The 24,623-nt window shown below is 39.1% G+C and overlaps 1 protein-coding gene across 2 annotated transcripts; it reads left to right on the top strand.

The window, feature by feature from the left end:
- The first annotated feature begins 22,297 nt into the window (after nucleotides 1–22,297).
- Nucleotides 22,298–23,905, top strand: LOC114294794 (uncharacterized). 2 transcript variants are annotated; one of them, XM_028238937.2, is made up of 4 exons: nucleotides 22,298–22,428; nucleotides 22,511–22,623; nucleotides 22,727–22,796; nucleotides 23,571–23,905. In XM_028238937.2, exons 1-4 carry the CDS (start codon nucleotides 22,345–22,347, stop codon nucleotides 23,625–23,627), a joined length of 324 nt encoding a protein of 107 aa, XP_028094738.2. In that variant the 5' UTR covers nucleotides 22,298–22,344; the 3' UTR covers nucleotides 23,628–23,905. The 2 variants fall into 2 exon arrangements, with proteins under 2 accessions (XP_028094738.2, XP_028094737.2); XM_028238936.2 differs by lacking the exon at nucleotides 23,571–23,905 and adding an exon at nucleotides 22,893–23,186.
- Nucleotides 23,906–24,623: the final 718 nt, after the last annotated feature.

Raw genomic sequence — 24,623 nt, 5'->3', positions numbered from 1 at the left:
TCCACTCATGGCCAATCCTTCCGTAATCAAAGCAGAAGTTAGAGAGCTTCTCATACTTGAAAAAAATCCATGAATTAAACCCTGCCACTAGGGAAGAGACACCCCTGTTCAAAAGAAAACCTCTAGAAAGAGGCTTAGTGACATTAATCTCGACCCTTATGCGAAGAAAACTTCGATAAAGCAGAAGGCCCTCATAGTGAGCTTCAACATGAAGCAGACGTCCGATCTTGTTTCCTATAATTTCTCCATTAGCCTTCGTCATCTTTTCCAGAGGTAAACCATGGATTTGAATCCAGAAAGGACACCAAATGAACTGAATTTCTGAAATAGGAAGACCCACCACCAACGGTTGGAGAATCAGCAAATGACCCATAATGGACCAAGGTGCCTCATGTAGAACCTAGCTGCGATCCTCACTATCCTCAAAGCTAAAGAGGAACAAATTATCATTCTAGGGAGAAATAGTGAACGAGGCCCGTGTCTCCAAGCCCCTTGAAGGATTGTGGAGACCGCTGGCTTGTTGAGCTGTTTAGCGGTGAGAACACGCCCTATCAAGCAACGATGGGAGACATCCTCCATAACCTCAGTTTCATCTTCCAATTCAATAGAGTCCAGTTCCGAAAAATGGGTCGACGGACTCGCCATACAAACCAGGGTAAATAGAAAGGAGAACAAGAGCAGACAAGAAAAGGAAAACATAAAGAGAAAGGAAGAAAACAAGAAATAGAATTGTCAAAAACGAAATGCAAGAAAGGAGACGCTAGGGATGAGAGAGATTCGAGATAAACGGGGAAACTAGACAGCAGAGACTAGACAAAGGAAAAGCTAAGATAAACCCAGAGAAACTAGAGCAATGCTAGGTATCATGAAAAAATTTTCATGAAAATGATCATGAAAAATTTATGACCTTTGGATTACACTTAAAATAAAGCACTACACACTAATCAAGGTAATCCAAGGGCCATAAATTTTTCATGATCAGTTTCATGAAAGTTTTTTCATGATCCCTATCTTTATGCGAGAAACTACCCTAGGGTAGAGAGCCTCCCATTCTAGAGAGAGAAAATAGTAAATTAATTTTTAACCTTTTTTTTTTTTTTTTTTTTTTGAACACGTTTGTATACTATTTCAGGACTTTTCTCATGTGTGCATTGCATATGGTATGCAAGGTACTTATACCCTTCTATTTTGCATTTACACATTTATATGTATTGGATTATATCAAAATATTTGGAAACTTACACATTGGTGACCTGCTAAGCAGGTCACTTTCCAGGTAAATTAATAAAATAATATATTATATGACTAAAGGTGTAAATGGTCACAAGAAAAGTATAAGTTTTCAAGAAAGGCATACGGAATTTTAGAAAAAGGCGTAACTGATTACTGAAAAGTATAAATCATTTACACCTTTTATGAACACTTACTCCTTTTGTGTAAGAATTTTTGGCATAAGATTTATACCTTTTGCTTTGAACATACACCTTTTGTGGAAGCCCAACTTAAAGCTTTTCGGAAGTCACTTATACCTTTTGTGAAAAAATAAATTCATCAAATTTACACCTTTTGCTTCAGCTTATACCTTATCGTGGAACTGCTTATATTTTTTTTTGAAAAGTTACGCCTTTTGTGAAATAATTTTTCTCATAAGATTTATACTTTCTTTTTCATCAAACTTACTCCTGTAGTGAAAGAGTATATAACCACAAAAGTATAAATGTTATGCCAAAAATTCTTACACAAAAGGAGTAACTTTTAAAAAAATATATAAGCACTTCCACGAAAAGGTATAAGCTTAAGAAAAAGGTGTAAATTTGATGAAATTTTTTTTCCACAAAAGGTATAAGTGACTTCCGAAATAGGTTTAAGTTGGCCTTTCACAAAAGGTGTAAGTTCGAAGAAAAAGTATAAATCTCATGCCAACATTTCTTACACAAAAGCAGTAACTTTTCAAAAATGGTGTAAACATTTTCACGAAAAGTATGAAGGAGTAACATTTCAAAGCGTTGATAACCAGAAAAGGAGTAACAAAGGGTTCATTTCAAAATGTTCGTAAACACAAAAGGAGTAACATATGTTCATCTGAAAGTAGTAAACACAGAAGGAGTAACATTTCGAAGTGTTCATAAACCCAATTGAGACAACCACTGAACAAATCAAAGGGTCGTGACCCCCGCTGACCACCCAAGCGTCGGTGGGCTCCGGTGCTCACAGCCATCTGAGATCGGCACCTCCACTGGCACCGCCGCCGCTAATCAAAGGTTTTTTGAAAGATTGGCTATCGATCTTGGTCTCTCTGTGTCGATGTCGGTCTGTCTCTGTCGATCCCTGTTTATCTCGGTCTGTCTCCAGCGATCTTGGTCTGTCGGTGTCCATGTGGGTCTCTTCTCTGTCGATCTCTGTCGATTTCGGTCCCTCTGTCGATCAGTGTCTATCCAGGTCTCTATGTCTGTTGAGCTCAGTCTATCTCTCTCTCTCTCTCTCTCTCTCTATCTCTTTGTCTGTTGCTCTATATTAAAAATGGTCTCTATGTCTGTCGATCTCAGTCTGTCGATCAGTTATACCTTTTGTGGAAAAATTAATTCATCAAATTTACACATTTTCCCTAAGCTTATACCTTTTTGTGGAAGTGCTTATATTTTTTTTGAAAAGTTACTCCTTTTGTGTAAGAATTTTTGGCATAAGATTATACATTTTCTTCGAACTTACACCGTTTGTGGAAGGCCAACTTAAAGCTTTTTCGCAAGTCACTTATACCTTTTGTGAAAAGATAAATTCATCAAATTTACACCTTTTTGCATAAGCTTATACCTTTTCGTGGAAGTGCTTAAATTTTTTTTGAAAAGTTACTCCTTTTGTGTAAGAATTTTTGGCATAAGATTTATACATTTTCTTCGAACTTACACCGTTTGTGGAAGGCCAAATTAAACCTTTTTTGGAAGTCACTTATACCTTTTGTGAACAGATAAATTCATCAAATTTACACCTTTTGCTTAAGCTTATATCTTTCGTGGAAGTGCTTATATTTTTTTTGAAAAGTTACTCCTTTTGTGTACAAATTTTTGGCATAAGATTTATACCTTTTTTTCGAACTTAAACCTTTTGTGGATGCCCAACTTAAAGCTTTTTCGCAAGTCAGTTATACCTTTTGTGAAAAAATAAATTTATCAAATTTACACCTTTTGCTTCGGCTTATACCTTTTCGTGAAACTGCTTATATTTTTCTTGAAAAGTTACTCCTTTTGTGAAATAATTTTTCTCATAAGATTTATACTTTTTCTTCAAACTTACACCTTCTGTGAAAGAGTATATAAGCACAAAAGTATAAATGTTATGCCCAAAATTCTTACACAAAAGGAGTAACTTTTTAAAAATAGTGTAAGTATTTTCAGTAAAAAGTGTAAGCTTAAGCAAAAGGTGCAAAATTAATGAATTTTTTTTTTCACAAAAGGTATAAGTGACTTCCGAAATAGGTTTAAGTTGGGCTTTCACAAAAGGTGTCAGTTCGAAGAAAAAGTCCAAAGTATAAATCTTATGCCAACAATTCTTACACAAAAGGAGTAACTTTTCCAAAATGGTGTAAATATTTTAACGAAGGAGTAACATTTCAAAGCGTTGATAACCAGAAAAGGAGTAACAAAGGGTTCATTTCGAAATGTTCGTAAACACAGAAGGAGTAACATATGTTCATCTCAAAGTAGTAAACACAAAAGGTGTAACATTTCGAAGTGTTCATAAACCAATTGACACAACCACTGAACAAATCAAAGGGTTCGTGACCCCCGCTGACCACCCAAGCGTGGTGGGCTCCGGTGCTCACAGCCTTCTGAGATCGGCAACTCCACTTGCACAGACGCCGCAAATCAAAGATTTTTTGAAAGATTGGCTATCGATCTTGGACTCTCTGTGTCGATGTCGGTCTGTCTCTGTCGATCCCTGTTTATCTCGGTCTGTCTCCAGCGATCTTGGTCTGTCGGTGTCCATGTGGGTCTCTTCTCTGTCGATCTCTGTCGATTTCGGTCCCTCTGTCGATCAGTGTCCATCTAGGTCTCTATGTCTGTCGATCTCAGTCTATCTCTCTCTCTGTCCGTTGCTCTATATTAAAAACGGTTCTCTTTTACATTGACATACTTGGTTGGATTTGGGGTCGGAGTCGCTATTCCAAGCCCTCCCAGACTCGTCTTCTCTGGAACGGAGTTCTACTGGGAGAAAGGCCAAGCCCTCCGAAACGCCCTTCTCTCTTACATTGCCATTATCTGAACAAGACAAATACAGTGTGATTGGATTTTAGGAACTTACAAAAAAAATGGAAGTTGGACGTTTTGCGAAGTTACTTACATCTCTTTGTGGCACAGATCTATACGTTTTCTCCGAACTTACACCTTTTGTGAAAGTCCAACTTAAAGCTTTTTTGGAAGTCAGTTATACCATTTGTGAAAAAATAAATTCATCAAATTTACACCTTTGGCTTAAGCTTATACCTTTTCGTGGAATTGCTTATATTTTTTTTTGAAAAGTTACTCCTTTTGTGTAAGATTTTTTGGCATAAAATTTATACCTTTTCTTCGAACTTACACCGTTTGTGAAAGCCCAACTTAAAGGTTTTTTGGAAGTCAGTTATACCTTTTGTGGAAAAATAAATTCATCAAATTTACACCTTTTGCCTAAGCTTATACCTTTTCGTGGAAGTGCTTATATTTTTTTTTGAAAAGTTACTCTTTTTGTGTAAGAATTTTTGGCATAAGATTTATACATTTTCTTCGAACTTACACCGTTTGTGGAAGGCCAACTTAAAGCTTTTTCGCAAGTCACTTATACCTTTTGTGAAAAGATAAATTCATTAAATTTACACCTTTTGCTTAAGCTTATACCTTTTCGTGGAAGTGATTATATTTTTTTTTGAAAAGTTACTCCTTTTGTGTAAGAATTTTTGGCATAAGATTTATACCTTTTCTTCGAACTTACACCGTTTGTGGAAGGCCAACTTAAACCTTTTTCGGAAGTCACTTATACCTTTTGTGAAAAGATAAATTCATCAAATTTACACCTTTTGCCTAAGCTTATACCTTTTCGTGGAAGTGTTTATATTTTTTTTGAAAAGTTACTCCTTTTGTGTAACAATTTTTGGCATAAGATTTATACCTTTTCTTCGAACTTACACCGTTTGTGGAAGGCCAACTTAAAGCTTTTTCGCAAGTCACTTATACCTTTTGTGAAAAGATAAATTCATCAAATTTACACCTTTTGCTTAAGGTTTTACCTTCTCGTGGAAGTGCTTATATTTTTTTTGAAAAGTTACTCCTTTTGTGTAAGAATTTTTGGCATAAGATTTATACCTTTTCTTCAAACTGACACCTCTTGTGAAAGAGTATATAACCACAAAAGTATAAACTTTATGCCAAAAATTCTTACACAAAAGGAGTAACTTTTGAAAAAAAATATAAGCACTTCCACGAAAAGGTATAAGCTTAAGAAAAAGGTGTAAATTTGATGAAATTTTTTTTTCACAAAAGGTATAAGTGACTTCCGAATAGGTTTAAGTTCGCCTTTCACAAAGGTGTAAGTTGGAAGAAAAAGTATAAATCTCATGCCAACATTTCTTACACAAAAGCAGTAACTTTTAAAAAATGGGGTAAACATTTTCACGAAATGTATGAAGAAGTAACATTTCAAAGCGTTGATAACCATAAAAGGAGTAACAAACGGTTCATTTCAAAATGTTCGTAAACACAGAAGGAGTAACATATGTTCATCTGAAAGTAGTAAACACAGAAGGAGTAACATTTCGAAGTGTTCATAAACCAATTGACACAACCACTGAACAAATCAAAGGGTCGTGACCCCAGCTGACCACCCAAGCGTCGGTGGGCTCCGATGCTCACAGCCTTCTGAGATCGGCACCTCCACTGGCACCGCCGCCGCAAATCAAATGTTTTTTGAAAGATTGGCTATCGATTTTGGTCTCTCTGTGTCGATGTCGGTCTCTCTCTGTCGATCCCTGTTTATCTCGGTCTGTCTCCAGCGATCTTGGTCTGTCGGTGTCCATGTGGGTCTCTTCTCTATCGATCTCTGTCGATTTCGGTCCCTCTGTCGATCAGTGTCCATCTAGGTCTCTATGTCTGTCGATCTCAGTCTATCTCTCTCTCTCTCTCTCTCTCTCTCTCTCTCTCTCTCTGTCCGTTGCTCTATATTAAAAACGGTTCTCTTTTACATTGACATACTTGGTTGGATTTGGGGTCGGAGTCGCTATTCCAAGCCCTCCCAGACTCGTCTTCTCTGGAACGGAGTTCTACTGGAACAAAGGCCAAGCCCTTCGAAACGCCCTTCTCTCTCACATTGCCATTATCTGAACAAGACAAATACAGTGTGATTGGATTTTAGGAACTTACAAAAAAAATGGAACTTGGACGTTTTGCGAAGTTACTTACATCTCTTTGTGGCATAGATCTATACGTTTTCTCCGAACTTACACCTTTTGTGAAAGTCCAACTTAAAGCTTTTTTGGAAGTCAGTTATACCATTTGTGAGAAAATAAATTCATCAAATTTACACCCTTTGCTTAAGCTTATACTTTTTCGTAGAAGTGCTTATATTTTTTTTGAAAAGTTACTCCTTTTGTGTAAGATTTTTTGGCATAACATTTGTACATTTTCTTCGAACTTACACCTTTTGTGAAAGCCCAACTTAAAGGTTTGTCGGAAGTTAGTTATACCTTTTGTGGAAAGATAAATTCATCAAATTTGCACCTTTTGCCTAAGCTTATACCTTTTAGTGGATGTGCTTATATTTTTTTTTGAAAAGTTACTCCTTTTGTGTAAGAATTTTTGGCATAAGATTTATACATTTTCTTCGAACTTACACCGTTTGTGGAAGGCCAACTTAAAGCTTTTTCGCAAGTCACTTATACCTTTTGTGAAAAGATAAATTCATCAAATTTACACCTTTTGCTTAAGCTTATACCTTTTCGTGGAAGTGCTTATATTTTTTTTGAAAAGTTACTCCTTTTGTATAAGAATTTTTGGCATAAGATTTATACCTTTTCTTCGAACTTCCACCGTTTGTGGAAGGCCAACTTAGACCTTTTTCGGAAGTCACTTATACCTTTTGTGAAAAGATAAATTCATCAAATTTACACCCTTTGCTTAGGCTTATACCTTTTCGTGGAAGTGCTTATATTTTTTTTGAAAAGTTACTCCTTTGTGAAACAATTTTTGGCATAAGATTTATACCTTTTCTTCGAACTTACACCGTTTGTGGAAGGCCAACTTAAACCTTTTCGGAAGTCACTTATACCTTTTGTGAAAAGATAAATTCATCAAATTTACACCTTTTGCTTAAGCTTATACCTTTTCGTGGAAGTGGTTATATTTTTTTTGAAAAATTACTCCTTTTCTGTAAAAATTTTTGGCATAATTTTTATAGCTTTTCTTCGAACTTATACCGTTTGTGGATGCCCAAGTTAAAGCTTTTCGCAAGTTAGTTATACCTTTTGTGAAAAAATAAATTCATCAAATTTACACCTTTTGCTTCGGCTTATACCATTTCGTGAAACTGCTTATATTTTTTTTGAAAAGTTACTCCTTTTGTGAAATAATTTTCCTCATAAGATTTATACTTTTTCTTCAAACTTACACCTTCTGTGAAAGTGTATAGAAGCACAAAAGTATAAATGTTATGCCAAAAATTCTTACACAAAAGGAGTAACTTTTCAAAAAAAATATAATCACTTCCACGAAAAGGTATAAGCTTAAACAAAAGGTGTAAATTTAATGAATTTATCTTTTCACAAAAGGTATAAGTGACTTCCGAAATAGGTTTAAGTTGGGCTTTCACAAAAACTGTCAGTTCGAAGAAAAAGTGTAAATCTTATGCCAACAATTCTTACAAAAAAGGAGTAACTTTTCCAAAATGGTGTAAATATATTAACGAAGGAGTAACATTTCAAAGTGTTGATAACCAGAAAAGGAGTAACAAAGGGTTCATTTCAAAATGTTCGTAAACACAGAAGGAGTAACATCAAGTGTTCATTTCAAAGTATTCGTAGTAAACACAAAAGGAGTAACATTTCGAAGTGTTCATAAACCAATTGACACAACCACTGAACAAATCAAAGGGTTCGTGACCCCCGCTGACCACCCAAGCGTCGGTGGGCTCCGGTGCTCACAGCCTTCTGAGATCGGCAACTCCACTTGCACCGCCGCCGCAAAGCAAAGATTTTTTGAAAGATTGGCTATCGATCTTGGACTCTCTGTGTCGATGTCGGTCTGTCTCTGTCGATCCCTGTTTATCTCGGTCTGTCTCCAGCGTGGGTCTCTTCTCTGTCGATCTCTGTCGATTTCGGTCCCTCTGTCGATAAGTGTCCATCTAGGTCTCTATGTCTGTTGACCTTAGTCCATCTCTATCTCTCTCTCTCTCTCTCTGTCCGTTGCTCTATATTAAAAACGGTTCTCTTTTACATTGACATACTTGGTTGGATTTGGACTCGGAGTCGCTATTGGAAGCCCTCCCAGACTCGTCTTGTATGAAACGGAGTTCTACTGGGAGAAAGGCCAAGCCCTCCGAAACGCCCTTCTCTCTCACATTGCCATTATCTGAACAAGACAAATACTGTGTGATTGGATTTTAGGAACTTACAGGTTTTCGGGGGAAAAAACCGAACTTAGAGGTTTTGCGAAGTTACTGACATCTCTTTGTGGCATAAGATTTATACTTTTTCTTCGAACTTACACCGTTTGTGAAAGCCCAACTTAAACCTTTTGTGTAACAATTTTTTTCATAAGATTTATACTTTTTCTCCGAAGTTACACCTTTTGTGGAAAAAAAAATACATCAAATTTACACATTTTCCTTAAGCTTACACCTTTTCGTGGAAGTGCTTACACCATTTTTCAAAAGTTACTCCTTTGGTGTAAGAACTTTTGGCATACCATTTATACTTTGTCTTCGAACTTACACCATATGTGAAAGCCCAACTTAAGCTTCGTCGGAAGTCACTTATACCATTTGTGAAAAAAAAAAATTCATAAAATTTAGACATTTTGCTTAAGCTTACACCTTTTTGGGAACATATTTACACCATTTTTGAAAAGGTACTCCTTTTGTGTAACAATTTTTGGTATAACACTTATACTTTTTCTTCCGACTTACACCTTTTGTGAAGGACCAAGTTAAAGCATCTTCGGAAGTCACTTATACCTTTTGTGAAAAACAAAATTAATGAAATTTACACGTTTTGCTTACGCTTACACCTTTTTGGTAACATATTTACACCTTTTTTGAAAATGTACTCCTTTTGTGTAAGAATTTTGGTCATAACATTTACTCCTTTTGTGCTTATACACTCTTTCACAAAATGTGTAAGTTGGAAGAAAAAGTATAAATGTTATGCCAAAAATTCTTACACAAAAGGAGTACCTTTTCAAAAATGGTGTAAGTATTTTCACGAAAAGGTGTAATCTTAAGAAAAAGGTGTAAATTTGATGATTTTTTTTTTCCCAAATGGTGCAAGTGACTTCCGAATAAAGCTTTAAGTTGGGGTTTCACAAAAGGTGTAAGTTGGAAGTTAAAGTATAAATGTTATGCCAAAAATTCTTACATAAAAGGAGTAACTTTTCAAAAATGGTGTAAGCCCTGCCACGAAAAGGTGTAAGCTTAAGCAAAATGTGTAAATTTTATGTTTTTTTTTTATCACAAATGCTATAAGTGACTTCCGACGAAGCTTTAAGTTGCCGCTCACAAACGGTACAATTTCTTGAACAAAAGGAGTAACTTTTCAAAAATGGTGTAAGTATTTTCACGAAAAGTATGAAGGAGTAACATTTCAAAGTGTTCATAACCACAAATGGAGTAACAAAGCGTTCATTCAAAATGTTCGTAAACACAGAAGGAGTAACATCAAGTGTTCATTTCAAAGTATTCGTAGTAAACACAAAAGGAGTAACATCAAGTGTTCATTTCGAAGTGTTCATAAACAAATTGGGACAACCACTGAACAAATGAAAGGGTTCGTGACCCCCCCTGACCACCTAAGCGTCGGTGGCCTCCGGTGCTCACAACCTTCTGAGATCGGCACCTCCACTGGGACTGCCGCCGCAAATCAAAGGTTTTTTTTCTCTCTGGCTATCGATCTTGGTCTCTCTGTGTCGATGTCGGCCTATTCTCCGTCGATGTCTGTCTCTCTCTGTCGATCCCTGTTTATCTCGGTTTGTCTCCAGCGATCTTGGTCTGTCTGTGTCCATGTGGGTCTCTTCTCCGTCGATCTCTGTCGATTTCGGTCCCTCTGTCGATCTCGGAGTGGCTGCTCTGTCGATCAGTGTCCATCTAGGTCTCTATGTCTGTTGATCTCAGTCTATCTCTCTCTCTCTCTCTCTCTCTCTCTCTCTCTCTCGCTCTCTCTGTCTGTCCGTTGCTCTATATTAAAAACGGTTCTCTTTTGCATTGACATACTTGGTTGGATTTGGACTTGGAGTCGCTATTCGAAGCCCTCCCAGACTCGTCGTCTCTGAAACGGAGTTCTACTCAGAGAAAGGCCAAGCCCTCCGAAACGCCCTTCTCTCTCACATTGCCATTATTTGAACAAGACAAATACAGTGTGATTGGATTTTAGGAACTTCTAGGTATTGGGGGGAAAAAACGGAACTTACACGTTTTGTGAAGTTACTCACATCCTTTGTGAAAAAACTTACAGTATTTGTGAAAAGGTTACACATTTATGAAATAATTTATTTTACAAAATTTAGACCTTTTCGTTGAAATACTTAAACCTTTTGTGAGATGTTACTAATTTATTAAAAATCATGTCTATTAAAAAATTTACACGTTTTATTGGAACTTACACTTTTTATGAGAACAGAACTTACACCTTTTTTGAAATTAGTTACATCTTTTCTGAACATGCTTACACCTTTTATGGAAATCTGAATTATATTTTCCTAAATTTTAAACCTTCAATGGGAAGTTACACCATTGTGACATATCTTTCATGTTTTGTGAAAACTACATACATGTTTTTGAAAATATACACCTTGCATGGAAGGAGTATTTGAATAAAATTTATACCTTTTGTTAAAAACATAAACCTTTTCTGAATGATTACACCTTTTTGTGGGAATGCTTACACCGTTTCTGAATGGTTACTGCTTTTGTGAATAACTGTTTTCATAAAATTTAGACTTTTTATGGGATATTACAACTTTTCTGCCAGCAAAACTTACACCTTTTTAAAAAAATTACACCTTCTATGGAAAATATGTTTTCAGCAAGTTTACACCTTATTTCAAAAGCTTACACCTCTTCTAAAAAGGTACTCCTTTTGTGAAGCAAACATGTTTAAAAAATTGTACACCTTTTAAATAGGAGTTACATCTTTTAGGGCTGAGCAAGGAATCCGTGAAATCCGTAATCCGATCCAGTCCAGTCCAATCCGATAGGTTTGGATTGATTTTTTGAATCCGTGGTTCGGTTCCGGATTGAATAATTAAAAATCCGTAGTTCACGGATTGGTTCCGGATTGAATCCCACGGTTCCGGATTGGAACCGATCCGGACCGTATACAAATAGTCTATATTTTTATTATACATCCTCCCCCATAGTATCTTTTCTTATTCTATGTAAAATCTAAACTCAAACCTAAAATCGTATAATATCTTCTTTTATTACTTTTGTTTATTAGTTTTAAGTTTTAATTTGCAATGGTCTAAATACTTATGGTGAAACCAGTTTTCTTATGGTTGTTTAAATTCTAGAACAGTATGTCGTTATTATAAAAAAACATGTTGCTATTATGGAACTAATATAGCGCTATGTTTATATTTTTATGAAATTCAAGTGTTATATATATATTTTTGTTATTTAATTATGTGAATCCGTGGTCCTAAACCGATCCAATCCGTATTTAAATGGATTGGTTCGGATTGGTTCCATGATTTAAACGGATTGGATTGGTTCCAATTTTTTAGGAACCGTAAATAACGGATTGGTCCTGGTTTTATCCCAATCCGGACCATGCTCACCCCTAACATCTTTGGTGAAGACAGTTAGACCTTTTTTGAAAATTTACACGTTTTATGGAAGATAAGCTTTTGATAAAGTTTGTTAAGGCCGTTTGATAACACTTACGTTTTCAGTTTTATGTTTATATTTACAAAAACTTAAAAAACTCAAATAAAAACTTCTTTGGAAAAATTTTTGATTTATAAATCAGTGGTCTCAGTTTATAAATTTGGCCAAAAAATAAAAACACAAAAAATGTGTTTCCATTTTGAGCTTTCAGTTTTTTTTTTTTTTACCACCCAACACTAGCCACCACCCGCCACCATTTTCCACCACCGTCTTCCGCCTCCGCCACCACCACCCACCCCCACCCCCACCACCACCACTACTGCCCACCACCCACCACCCACTTGCCATCCAACCGCCACCACCCACCACTTGCCATTACCATCCCCCGCTCGCCACCACCACCTACTTGCCACCACCACTCACCACCCACCTGCCACCACCACCTGCCACCACTAGCCACCCACCACTACCTGCCACTGACCTGCCACCACCACCACCGACCACCACCATCACCTATCACCCACCTGGCACCCACCTGCCACCACCACCCACCACCCGCCACCCGCCACCACCACCACCACCACCCACTCGTTACCACCTATCACCCGCCACCGTCACCCACCCACCCACCCACCACCACCACCACCATCCGTCACCTACCCGCCACCACCCACCACCACCCGCCATCCGCCACCCACCTGCCACCACCACCCACCACCCGCCGCCACCACCACCACCACCACCCGCCACCGTCACCCACCCACCCACCCACCATCACCACCCGCCACCATCACCCACCCACCCACCATCACCACCCGCCACCACTCGCTATCCGCCACCCACCTGCCACCACCACCCACCACCCGCCACCATCACCACCACCACCTACTCGTTACCACCCACCAACCGCCGCTGTCACCCACCCACCCACCATCACCACTCGCCACCACCTACCACCACCCGCCATCCGCCACCCACCTGCCACCACCACCCACTTGCTACCACCCACCACCCGCCACCGTTACCCATCCACTCACCACCACCACCCACCACCCGCCACCACCACCACCACCACCCACTCGCTACCACCTGCCACCATCACCCACCCACCACCACCACCACCACCACCACCCACCACTCACCGTCACCACTTTCTACCACCGTCTTCCGCTGCCACTTGCCACCACTCGCCATTTCTCACTCTTTTTTATATTTTAAATTTTTTTTAAACATTTTGTCAATTACCAAATGCGTTTGTAGTTTATGTTTTTCAAAAAATAAACAAAAACTAGTTTATAAAATTTTTGTAAATATAAACTGAAAACGTAAACGTTACCAAACACACCAAGAAATTATTTGACAAAAGGTATAACCTTTTCAAATATGGTGTATGTTTGTCCCAAGAAGGTGTAAATGACCATAGAAAAGATGTAAGTTTTGTTTTTCACTAAAGGTGTAACTTGAAATAATAAGTTTAAATTTTACGAAAAAGGTTTTCCCACAAAATGTGTCATTTTTCAAGAAGTTGTAAATATTTCCGAGAGGAGGTGTAAATTTTTAGGAAAGGTGTAAACTTTAGGAATAGTTGTAAACTTTGTGAGTTTTTACAAAAGGTACAAGTTCCCAAGACCAATCATCGAAGTTGAATGTTTCGTTTTTACAAGAGATATAAGTTCCCAAAGAAGACCAATCTCAATGAAAGCTGAATGTTTCGTTTTTAGAAAAGATCCAAGGTGTAACTTTTACTAAGAAAATTAATGTAATGTAAAGATATAAAGTTCCAAGCTGTAACTTTTATGAAGAAAATGAATTTATAAATGATGTCAGTTTTCATTAAAAGGTGTCGGTTGTCAGAACAAGTATAAAACTTTAAAAAATCCCGAAGTGTTCAGAAGAGGTGTAAGTTCCGTCGGCCCGTCCGTCTCTCTTCCATCTCGGACCTCTCTCTTTGTTTGTCTTTCTGTCTGCCCGTCTCTCCGTTGTTCCATTTCCCCGTAGCTGTAGGGTTTTACAGAGAACAATATTTGAGTGCTGAGCTTGAGTTCTTGGGAAGGCTAGCCATGGAAGTGGATGCGTAAATACTTTTTTTGAATTGATTTTTGTCGGTGGAGCACAACCGCAAGGGTTAATCGAGCACCACTGTCGGTTCGTCTGATCCGGTTGGTATTTCCTTTATTTCGTGCTGGTACATTATCTGTCTCCTTGTTTGTCTTCTATCATTCGCATATACCTTCACACCCAACCCGAAATCGACCCAATAGAAACTGTTCTGTACTCCATTTTGGTATTTTGTGCTATTCGAATAGGAACTCTTCCCTCTGCTAACCGAAATGGACCCAATAGGAACTGTTCTGTACTCGATTTTTGTATTTTCTCTCTTCCGAATAGGAAGTCTTCCCTCTGCTATCAGTGCTGCAAGTTGAACATAGGTATGATAGTAGTTAGCAACAAGCATAAAAGGTGTTCTGCATTTACATGGCGAACTTGTTAGGTTGGGTTATATATAACGAAAGAAGACTTTAAAAGAAATTTGTGTAATGTTGGCACGGGAAAAACAAATTTTTTTTTTCGAGTAGCCAAAAAAGCAAAAATAAGAAACTTGATAAACAAACAATGACTAATCTTGTTTCCGCAACAGGTAGCACACTCGGTTGAATTGTGCTTTAAATTTTGTAGTACTCGGTGATTTTATATTGCCAGAACTTATGTTTAGAAACAATCTGTGGTACACGGACTCTTCAAAATAGATCAAATACCTGTGTCGGACACCTGAGAGTCGGACAAGGGTATGGGATATGTGTCGGATACTTTTCAACGGACACTTCCTATATAATTGTATAAAACACAAGTATTATATGTGCAAATTATTGTGAAATTACTATAAATGTGATTTTGACACCGTGAGTTACATATAGTACCATTTTATGGCACATATTAGATTAAAAATATGATATTTTTTCCCCACACCGTGTACCATTGAATGTAGGGTTAAGATTTAATGAGTCGGACCTGTACATACATACCGCACCTGGGACCCGTACCCGAGTCCGTGTAACACAGTAAACAACTCTTTCTTTCAGTGCTGAAGTTCATGCATAGTTGACGGTATTCAACTTAAAACATAGGAAAGCCAATTGAAAGAGTTGAAATGAGGATGACGATTTCCAAATTTTGTAGAGAGCTATTCGTTCCCACACCCAATTCTGAATCAAGAGTTGAAGCATTCACTTTCATGGCTAGCCTTTCCAACAACTTAAGTGGCCGGAGACGATGGCTGAAAACCAATACCTTCTCCCCACCTGAGTCGGACAACCCTAACAGATTAAGGAAGAAGTTTGGCTTCAGTCCTTGTCTAATATCCAACTTTTCTAAGATGTGGTCCATCCGGGCATCGTCAATGCCCTCTGTTTCTGTGGTTGATGTGTCTGTAGGTGAAATCTTTAGGAGGGATCTCAACTGTGCGTGCACATACAGTGTGCTCCCATCCCAGGTGATGTTCAACTGCTTAAAGAAGTTGTTCAGTTTTTCAACTTCACGAACTGTCGTAAGGGTGACGTGAAGAAATTCAGAGAGGTCAACAAGCCCTGGCAATTCACGAAGAAAATCTAATTTGTAGAAATGGACAACCTTGCCTGTCATTGCACGCAACTTTTGAATGACGGTTACCTTTCTATTGAAGTTATCATCTTGCATATATATACAGCAGTTACATTTGAAGAGGAAGGTAGCTGTCATTCATGAGTTGCAGGCTGTCTGGACTTTATTGAGCGAGTTCATGAATGCGTACTCTCATTTGTCTTTTTTATGACCTTCGTGCAGAATGAGAATGGATGGGTATGTTAGTAATATTTTTTGGCAGGCAGTGGCAGTCTTGCTTGTTTCATTGTCACATACAATTGATGAAACTTGTTTGTACGCCCAGAAAAGTATTCTTCTCTAATCTGCCCACTGTCTGAGCACCCGAAGGTAATGGAGCATGGGCCAGGATTGACCCACCTCGATTCTCTGCAACCAAGTTGCTCAGTAGGAAATTGAAGCCCTCAACTTGATGGCTGGCCTTGCCAACAACTTAAGTGGCCGGAGATGATGGCTGAAAACCAATACCTTCTCCCCACCTGAGTCGGACAACCCTAACAGATTAAGGAAGAAGTTTGCCTTCAGTCCTTGTCTAATATCCAACTTTTCTAAGATGTGGTCCATCCGGGCATCGTCAATGCCCTCTGTTTCTGTGGTTGACGTGTCTGTAGGTGAACTCTTTAGGAGGTAGTTAAGAAGTTGAACATCACCTCGGATGGGAGCACACTGTATGTGCACGCACAGTTGAGATCCCTCCTAAAGAGTTCACCTACAGACACGTCAACCACAGAAACAGAGGGCATTGACGATGCCCGGATGGACCACATCTTAGAAAAGTTGGATATTAGACAAGGACTGAAGCCAAACTTCTTCCTTAATCTGTTAGGGTTGTTCGACTCAGGTGGGGAGAAGGTATTGGTTTTCAGCCAACGTCTCCGGCCGCTTAAGTTGTTGGAAAGGCCAGCCATCAAGTTGAGGGCTTCAATTTCCTTGCTTGTTTCATTGTGACATACAATTGATGAAACTTGCTTGTACGCCCGGAAAAGTATTCTTCTCTGATCTGACCACCCGAAGGTAATGGAGCATGGGCCACGATGCAGCCACCTCGATTCTCTGCAACCAAGTTGCTCAGTAGGAAATTGAAGCCCTCAACTTGATGGATGGGGTTTCATCTGGTTTTCGTGCCTGGGATGAGCACCAATTTCTGTCATAGAAGAATCGTGTCCTGATTGTTTAACCCCGTCATGAAATAGTTCAGTTGCTTCTTTGTCATTTGTAGTCGGGCCTTCATAAAAGTATGTGCGTGTAGTCCTTTAGCCCTAAATGAAAAACACAATGTAGTCCTTCCTCTTGAAGATTTGGGAAATTATGCATTTATCGCTTGTACACATAATTGTTTTAATTGTAAGCTGTGTGAACGAAATGCAAAATTTCCATGTGTGCCCTTTCTTTTGTCTGTTTCAAAATCTGTATATGTGTTGGGAAATTCTGCGTGTTTTTGTCTGTGTTTATGCAAAATTTTAAGGTTAACAGCCACATGTTGCAGCCGTTTGTTTGTGTTGTTGTAAATATTGATTGCAATACTTTGCAGGAGTTGTCGTCATTGCATCTGATGGATATTGGTCACCTCGCACCAACAATGTTAGTTTTCTCCTTAAAGACTTGCTACCAGTTGGTTTCGTACATATGTTTGTAAACAAACGAAATCCATCACCAAGGAATACGCTGATTTTTTTCTGGATCAATTCTTACAGCAGCCCTTGTACTTTTGTGTTTGTGTTATTTGTTTTGCACAAATTTTGAATGGCCTCGCTTTGCACCATCAATTTTGAACTTTTGTTTCAATTACGTCCATTTGATTTCAACTCTTCACTGTTTTGTATCAGAAAATATGCATATACGTGGCAACTGTACTTTTTGTTGTAGTCAACTTATAACTTTACTGAACTTACATAATCTCAATCAATTGACATTACAATCTTTGTTTTAAAAATGACAAACGGCATTAGCAATTTGACCGAAAATGTCCACGATATTTGAAATGGACTGTCACAATTTAGGTAGTTTAAAGTGCATCGATCGAAATTAGACAACGGACAAAATGTGTACACCACCCCTGTAATTCTCCCTTCCATCTAATTTGTATGATTTGCTCTTTCATAAGGGGAAGGAAAAGATTGAAGACAATTGCCGAACAACATATCCAAATGTCTGACACTATCGCTGGCTCTTGTCGAAAGCGGCCAGTTGCACCATTCATTTGTTACAGGTACTAGTTGTTTATTTTGACAATCTGGAATTACATATTTCGTACTGAAATTACGCGCCTCGTCGAAGTTCAGTTTGTGATGTTTCAAATTGGTTTTGTTCCGCATGTCTGAAAATGTTTAACTTGGTGTCGATTCAGTCCCGGATGTACGAAAGCTGTCTTATGCCGATTTCGGGGCCAGCTTGACATAAAAATTTGCATATATATATATATGTATTCATATTTCACATTTAGTGATGATAAGCTTGACGATGCTTGCATGCAGCCAGCAACAATTCAAGGAAATGCAAGGGCCAGACAACACTCGACAAAAAATGGTGAGTGTTGAAATCTGTATTCTCTATAATACACTATGATGGAAACACATCGCTGGGTTGCTATCCACACGTTGTATTGAATGGTCGTAGTGGGCTTGTGATTGTTTCGCATTTGTAGGATTGTAGCATGTAATAATGTCACATTCCTATTGTTTTTGTAAATTTCAATTCATTGTAAAAGTCCACCTACGTTTTGTCGCTGACTTTTTGCTGCAACTGTTATTTGTATTTGCAATCTTATTTAATTACCAACAATGCACACGGATTGCGTTTGGCATAAAGTTGTAGTTACAGTAATTTCGGACTCATAGTTGTTACTTGTCTTGTACGTCTGCCATTTTCTTGGTTAAAGACTAGAAAGGAGATTGGGGAAAGGTGGAAGGCACTCCCCTCTGATGAGAAAAAGAGGTTTGTGGAAATGGCTAAGGCGAGCGCTGAGGAACACGCCAAAGTAGTACCATGTGCACTGAAGTCTGAAAAGGTCATTACGTACTTCATGTTTTCGTAAATGCATTTGGCTAGGTCCTGCTTTGCTGACATTGTTGGTTGTATTTTTGTATTAATTTAAGGGTAAAAAATGTGCAGGGTAAAAGGCAACTCCGCATATCATTGACGTCAATTGTTGAGCTAGTTAACCGGTTCAACGAAGCACAAAAGCAGGCAGTCATTGACATTGGGTTTGTTGGCCTCCTGGGGATGAAGTGTACACGTATAGATCACGACTTGTGCGCATGGTTGGTACCGAACTTCGATCCTGACAGTAGTTCATTGAATGTTCATGGTTGTCAAGTCAGGCTCACGTGTAAGGCAGTTAATGTTTTATTGGGAATACGGCGTGAAGGCGATGACGTGCAGTTGGCTGGGTCATTAGAAGCATATCCCAATATCTACGATGAGGTTGGAGTTGTTAACGGAGTCATTCCTTTGAACAAGTTGAGACTTTATCTGACCGAGACTGCTGGTGCGGAGGACGAGTTTCGGCGGAAATTTGCACTGTACGTGTTGGGGGCCATGTTGTGTCCTACCACAATGACCGGGTTGAAGCCATCGTTCATTCATGCCGTGAAGGACGTGAATCGTATGCGAGCTTGTAATTGGGCAAAGTTGACACTGCAATTCCTTCACAACGGTGTTCGGAAGTATAAAGGTCATCGCAGTGCAACTGGATGTGTTTTCCTGCTAATGGTATGTCAATACCTTGAATTTTTTTTCCATTCCCCCCTTCATGTGTTTCATGCATTGTTCTGTCATGGTTCAACAAATTGGCCTTGATTAGGACATACAATGGTACCTGCTTTGTGAGTACGACAAACAGCACTCTTCCTGACCAAGTATGGTACTTGCAGAAATAAATTTTGTGTGACTACCGTCATGAATTTAAGAACAAAGAGTACAGGGCAAAAAGTATGCTGAACCTCAATGGAGGAACCAATTAAAACTACGTTGCGAAGAGGGGAACATGTACATAAATTTTTTTTCTTGGTTTCATCAATAAAGTCCTTGGTGTGCTGTACAATTTTTTCCCCAAAAAACATTGCATGATATGTGCCTATAAAGTTGACAGCATCCTCAACAAAATCGGTATGCTATGTACGTTCCACTGCAAAATTGAGAATAATGAATGTCATTGTTACTGAATATAGTTCATTTCTGTGGGAAGAACAACTTAATTATGGTGTGCCCCTTAATGTCCACAGCTGTTGTACCTTGATTGTGTTTGTCTGAGCTCGACTACGACGCGGTCCACACCTCGGCTTCATGATTGGGGTGATACCCAAATACGGGAGACGCTGCGACGTATCAGAAGGAAGCAAAATTTCCCAACAATTGTGGTAAGCACTCCTACCACTGTGCACATTTCACACCAACGACCCACTTGTCTTCAACATACAATGTCAGACTTCATTTATGCGTTTCTATGATTAGGTGGAGTTTGATTACAGTAACGCCGATGATGCTGACATGGATGCATGCCATGTCGAGAACCAACAAACAGGACAGTACAATGAAGTCCGTATGAGCAATTTGGAGTCCGACATTCGTGAACTGAAGGAAATGATGAAGCAAGTTCTCCACAACCAAACAGATTTAATGGAGATGTTGCGACATTTCGAATGCAAGCAAGTTGTTCGCAATGACAAGGTAATCCATCCAAGCATTACGCAATTTTCACACAGTTGAGCCACATCATTTGAAGATGGTTTGTAAGACTAAGTTCACGAATGTGTATGTATAATTAGGTGGAAGGCAATGATGTGTGTATCATTAACCTCTCCTCCAATGTTGCTCAACTGAAGGAAATGCTGAAGCAACTGCTTCAACGTTTCAGTTTGGGCTGCAACGAACCGTTCACTGAACAAACCAATTTACGTGAACTGAAGCAAATGCTACACCACCTCATCGAAGGTATATTCTCTACACTGCAACCGGCAGGCGTGGCCAAACAGGGTGTGGACCCTGCTGTTGGAGTCGAGGCGCATGAGGATGGCGTGGTCAAACCATCGGACGAAGTTAACCCAATGGAGTGTAATATTTCAGATGTACAAGGGGTGGATCACCAACAACATATTTTGAAGGGAACCTTGGCAAGGGACAAAAGTCATTTGCATGATGGGCACAAGCTGAACATCGAAGAAGGTGGGGACAACAACAAGAAGGGAGGACTTCAATCAGGGGAAACATATGAAACTGAAGATAAATACAGTCCTGACCTTCAGTCAGTGGGCGTGAAGAACGTGGCGTGCGATGTGCATACTTCTCCTACTAAGCTTGGCAAACCATTGGGAGCAACTGGAATCGTTAGAGGAAGTGCGAAGGGAAGACGAAAAGGAAAAGGAAAAGGAAAAATGTGCGGAAGTGAAGTTCAAGCCACTGAGGTCGGGGATATGCAATTGTGCATCGATAGCAAAACAAATAGTGGAGTTGACGACAGCAGTTCACCTGTGGATGTTGATGGTGTGGACAACGTGAACAAGGTACAAATACTGCCTTTAATGCCCCACAAGTTGTGAATACCCAATTCATGCCCACATCAATAATGTGAATCAGTAATTTTACAATCATCTGTGTTGTATTGTACTAGTTGTCAAAGAATTGCATGTTTGTAGTTATGACTGCTGCCATATGTTAGTACACATTTCTAACAAACTCCGCACCAAACATCATAAGTTGGGAAAACTCTGAGGCTCACAGTTTTTACATCATTTCACGTTTTTTTTAATGACTACAGACCTTGTAATATAAGCTTCAATATTTTTATGAAATGTGTACTGTTAGTTGGCTGTTTATTTTTGTAGGACTCGTTGACGATGTTGGACAGCGAAGGGTTGTTATCGGCGGAGGAACAAAAACTTCTTCACTATGTATTTGACGATAGCAAAAATGAAATGTATTGTTTCATTTACTACTTGCAAATTTTCAATGACAGTCCACTGTGAAATAACTATCGTTCTAAGGATCATTTATTGCTTGTAGGGACATTGTTGTTTCCATGAATCTTCATGGACGGGCATGTGAAGTTGGCACCCAGCGTGACATGCGCACGCTCAAACCAGGGTCGTGGCTATCCGACACTGTAAGTGTTGGCTACACAAATATGAATCTGCGTTTTTCAGTACCCCTAACTCAGAAACCTTTCTAATCAACTTGCCTTGTGTCTTGCATACAATGTTCCAGCCAATCAACTTGGTGGTGGTGCAATTGACTAATCGACAGAGGGATTTACACAATGACGGGAGGCACACTGATTGGTTCTTTCCGGTATATCTGTCGGTAAGTAAGTGTTTAAAGCTACGTTGTGTATTGTGTATGACATATTTTGACAAATGTTTCCGTCAATGACCTTTACGCATTACACATGCAGACTATGATTCTAAATAAAGATATGCAACCTCTGGACCATGAACATATCGTCACATCATTTTTCGGACATGACAGATACACTGGTGCGATTGATGCATGCCAGAGGGTAATATCAATGTTCATCCCGTTATATTAAAACGAAAATATGAAAGTCGTTACATGTTTGCATGGCCTCTAAACAAGGTCTGCCGTTGTGTTTTCGTGTAGATTTACGTGCCTTTCAATTACAGAGGAGTGCATTGGTTGTGCGTTAAAATTGATATGGTGGACCGTGTAGCCTACCTATTCGACTCAGTCCCATCCAACCGACCGAACAAAAGGAAGCTAAATGCAGCTAAAATTTTGGTATGTCCTTCTGGTGCATTTCTGAACACTACAAAAAACTTGAACATCCTTTACGTAAACCAACTTCAACCTTGTGGAACAGGTTGAAACTATGCACGACTTGCTGCAACTACACTTTGGAAATGATTATGTTACAGACGTGCGTACCTTCCACCGCTGCATGTTAGACGAGAGGCCAGTACAACAACTGGACGAGTAATCCACAATCCCTCCCTCACATTAATGTCTAAGCTGCATGACTGACTTAATGAACCTATTACGTATTGACGACAACTTTAATGTGAAATTATTTTTGTAGCACGTTTGACTGTGGGATGTTCGTCATCAAATTCATGCAGCAACCTGATTTAAGCCCCGGTCCACACAAGGTACATTCTACCGCTTAATTTCCATTTGTCAATCAAATCCTTCCTCGTACGTCCTCCAATTTTAACTGATTTGTCTTACGATTTTTGTGGACAAAGTTCGCTCCCTCTGTGCGTCATAAGTTGTTGGTTGACATCGTTATGGATGTCAATAATGCAAAGATCGCAGAGTACCGGGAGTGCCTTCATATGAGCAATGCCACAAGCTAGGCCAGTGATGGGAATGGGCTGCCAGTACGCCAGTAATTTGGGTGGCAATAGGAGTTTAACTAATTTTTTATTCTTTGATTTCAATATGGATGTTAATTATGGGTCCCCAGTATTGTTTTTGCTGGACGATGTAAATATGGACCAACTGTAAACATGGATCAAACATGTCGATGTAAACATGGATCAAACATGTCGACGTGGCTGCTGAATTAGTACTATTTTGTTTACGCATGTTTCTTGTTCGGATGAATGCGACTGTAACTGTATATAATTTACGGCTGCTTTTGTTACCGAAGTTCATTTATAATTTAATTACAAAAAAGGGAAAATTAATTTTCAAAAATGAAAGAAACCACATTATGAATGAAAACTCAATACTCTTCGTAGGTAAGTTATATATCAGCCCATTAGCACATATGACTCCAGCCAAAAAAAAACTTTCATGGCTTACAGGGAAGGATAAAAAAAAAGTAAATCAAATCTACATATCTGCTGCATCATCAGCAGCGTCTTCTGAAGAGTTTTCCGTACTGTCTGACTGACTGTCCTCATCCATTGTCTTATCAGACTTCGCTTCGTCCGCCGCCAATTTGTCATCGGTCAGCCAATCAACGTTCTGCTTGATAGCGCCGACTTGCCGCTCCAAACTTGACAACCGTGTGTCCACTTCATTCAGCCTTTCGTAGATAGCTTGCAACTGCTGGAATACAGGAGCAACATGAGCTTCAACAATAGCTTCAATCTTGTTCGAATCGGACATTTTGTAGGAATATGTGTATGGTTTATTTTACTGACTACTTTTTTAAAGGAATGTACAGATTCATAATATTACACAACACTATGCTGTAAGTATTTGTAATATATGGTACATGACTTGTATGTTTGCAGAAGACCTCATGCATTGTGACATACATCGTATTAATTTCTCAAACTGGCCGAATTCATCTTGCAAAAATTCGTTCCTTCTTGCACGCACCAAGTCATCCGTTCAGTACCCCTGATCGTCCATTATTTGGCATTTCCAACACACATGCATTGTACCTTCCATCAGTACTATCCCACTGTCATTGATTTCCACACCCACAGTTCATCATACAGTCACATTCGTCATTTGTATTTGTGCCCCAACCCAATTACATGTCTACTCATCCATAAAGGTTAGCAAAATTGCTCTTATCAGATACATATGTCGTTCCAATTGCACCGAACCTTTAAATGCAATACCCGCAGTCATTAAGTTGCTTTTACGCAGTTTGGGTAGTTGTTGCCACCAAACAACAATAAGTGTGTTCACGTCTTTAAACCTACCACCAACGTATTAATGACTATGGGTTGAAGGTAATTTAACATTTACTACCAACCACAAAAAATTTTGCAACCAGTATTGTTTCCTTTGCATTTGGGTTTGTTTTTGCGTCCATATATTCTTCGTGAACCTGCGAAAACAAAGTTGGACTCAATCAAGAAGCTTCACACCTATGGATGCACACCACGGTAAACGTGGTCGTGGACAATCACTTGCAACGGCTGGCAGCTCCCGACCGAAGTCACCAGAATTGGATTATGCAGGTGGGTATATTGATTCCTTCGGTGATCGACGTTTCTTTGAAACAGGGTTCC

This window comes from Camellia sinensis, chromosome 13 (genome assembly GCF_055761805.1).
Source record: "Camellia sinensis isolate YWXY chromosome 13, ASM5576180v1, whole genome shotgun sequence".
In the NCBI taxonomy this organism is placed as follows: Eukaryota; Viridiplantae; Streptophyta; class Magnoliopsida; order Ericales; family Theaceae; genus Camellia; species Camellia sinensis.
Note: the sequence above shows the minus strand (reverse complement) of the source record. Positions and strands in the feature narration are given on the sequence as shown.